The sequence below is a fragment of the Entamoeba histolytica genome, genomic scaffold (assembly GCF_000208925.1).
Source record: "Entamoeba histolytica HM-1:IMSS scf_1104750518051 genomic scaffold, whole genome shotgun sequence".
In the NCBI taxonomy this organism is placed as follows: domain Eukaryota; phylum Evosea; order Mastigamoebida; family Endamoebidae; genus Entamoeba; species Entamoeba histolytica.
This window is the reverse complement of record NW_001915190.1, coordinates 1-1,123: the sequence shown is the minus strand read 5'-3', so window position 1 is coordinate 1,123 and position 1,123 is coordinate 1. Positions and strand designations below refer to the sequence as shown.

At 31.6% G+C, this 1,123-nt stretch overlaps 1 protein-coding gene across 1 annotated transcript; it reads right to left on the bottom strand.

The window, feature by feature from the left end:
* Window positions 1–3: 3 nt before the first annotated feature.
* Window positions 4–741, bottom strand: EHI_115820 (uncharacterized protein; the record flags this gene model as incomplete). Its single annotated transcript, XM_645094.2, has 1 exon — window positions 4–741. The coding sequence occupies one exon, from the start codon at window positions 739–741 to the stop codon at window positions 4–6; it is 738 nt and encodes a 245-aa protein (XP_650186.2).
* Between the last annotated feature and the right edge of the window lie 382 nt (window positions 742–1,123).

Here is a 1,123-nt window from a genome sequence, read left to right as displayed (position 1 = left end):
AAATTAAATATTTCTCAAAGTTTTTTCTAGAAATCTTTTGATTACTTTAATTAATTCATCATTTTCAAGAATGTCATTATGTTTACATCCATTGATTATATCATATCCATACCTCATCTCATCTGGAATTGAGTTGTAGATTTCTACTGACTCATCAACTCCTATCAACTCATCTTCTTGTCCATGAATTACTTCAACTGGAATATTAATATGTTTCAATTTTGGTATGTTTTCAAACATATCAGTCATTACCATTCCTGCATATTTACTTACCACTCCACAAATGCTTGTGAATGTTGAGATAATAATCATTCCCCCTATCTTTTTTTCCTTTTTTTCTTCTTTCTTTTCTTCTTTCCTTTCAAAATCCTCTTTCATCTCAATTTCTTGTGTTTCTCCCCATTTCCCACATTCCTGACTTGCAAATGAAATACTCACTCCTCCTCCAAGAGAATGTCCCATCAACACCATTCGTTCCCATGTTATTCCATTGTCATGCAGATAATTACAAACATCCCTAAGATCCTCCACACTATTTCTTTCACTGCTTTCTCCCTCATTTCTACCATATCCTGTATAGTCATATCCAACAACATTACATTTTAATTGATGTGCTAGATTTTCTATGAATGGTAAACACATCCCTAAATCTTGTGAATTTCCATGGCTGTAGATTATTGTCCAGCATTTCCTATCAATCAGTTTTCTTCTCACACTCTCTTGACAGCAACAAACATGCATTTGTCGTTGTTTTTCACCACTGCAATTGGAATATATCCATCACGGTTTTTCTTTTTAATCATCATGAAATTGTGGTTGAAGTATGTTGGTGGGGGTGGGGTAAATGTCAGCATCTTCACAATTGACTGCCCCATTCACTTCACAATAACACATTCAAGATTTTAGTTGATTGTATTAGAGTGTTATATATAACGAAATGCTGTTATTTATCAAATAGTTTTATGATATTTTCAAAGTTATTTTGTCATCTTCTTGGATTATTTTTTATTTATTACAATGGGTTATTTGCTATTCTATGTCAAATATTTTCATGCTTATCATTTTATTGGACATTTATTATCAGTATTAGAAGTTGTTATTTGTCATAGTCGTATGTTATTTA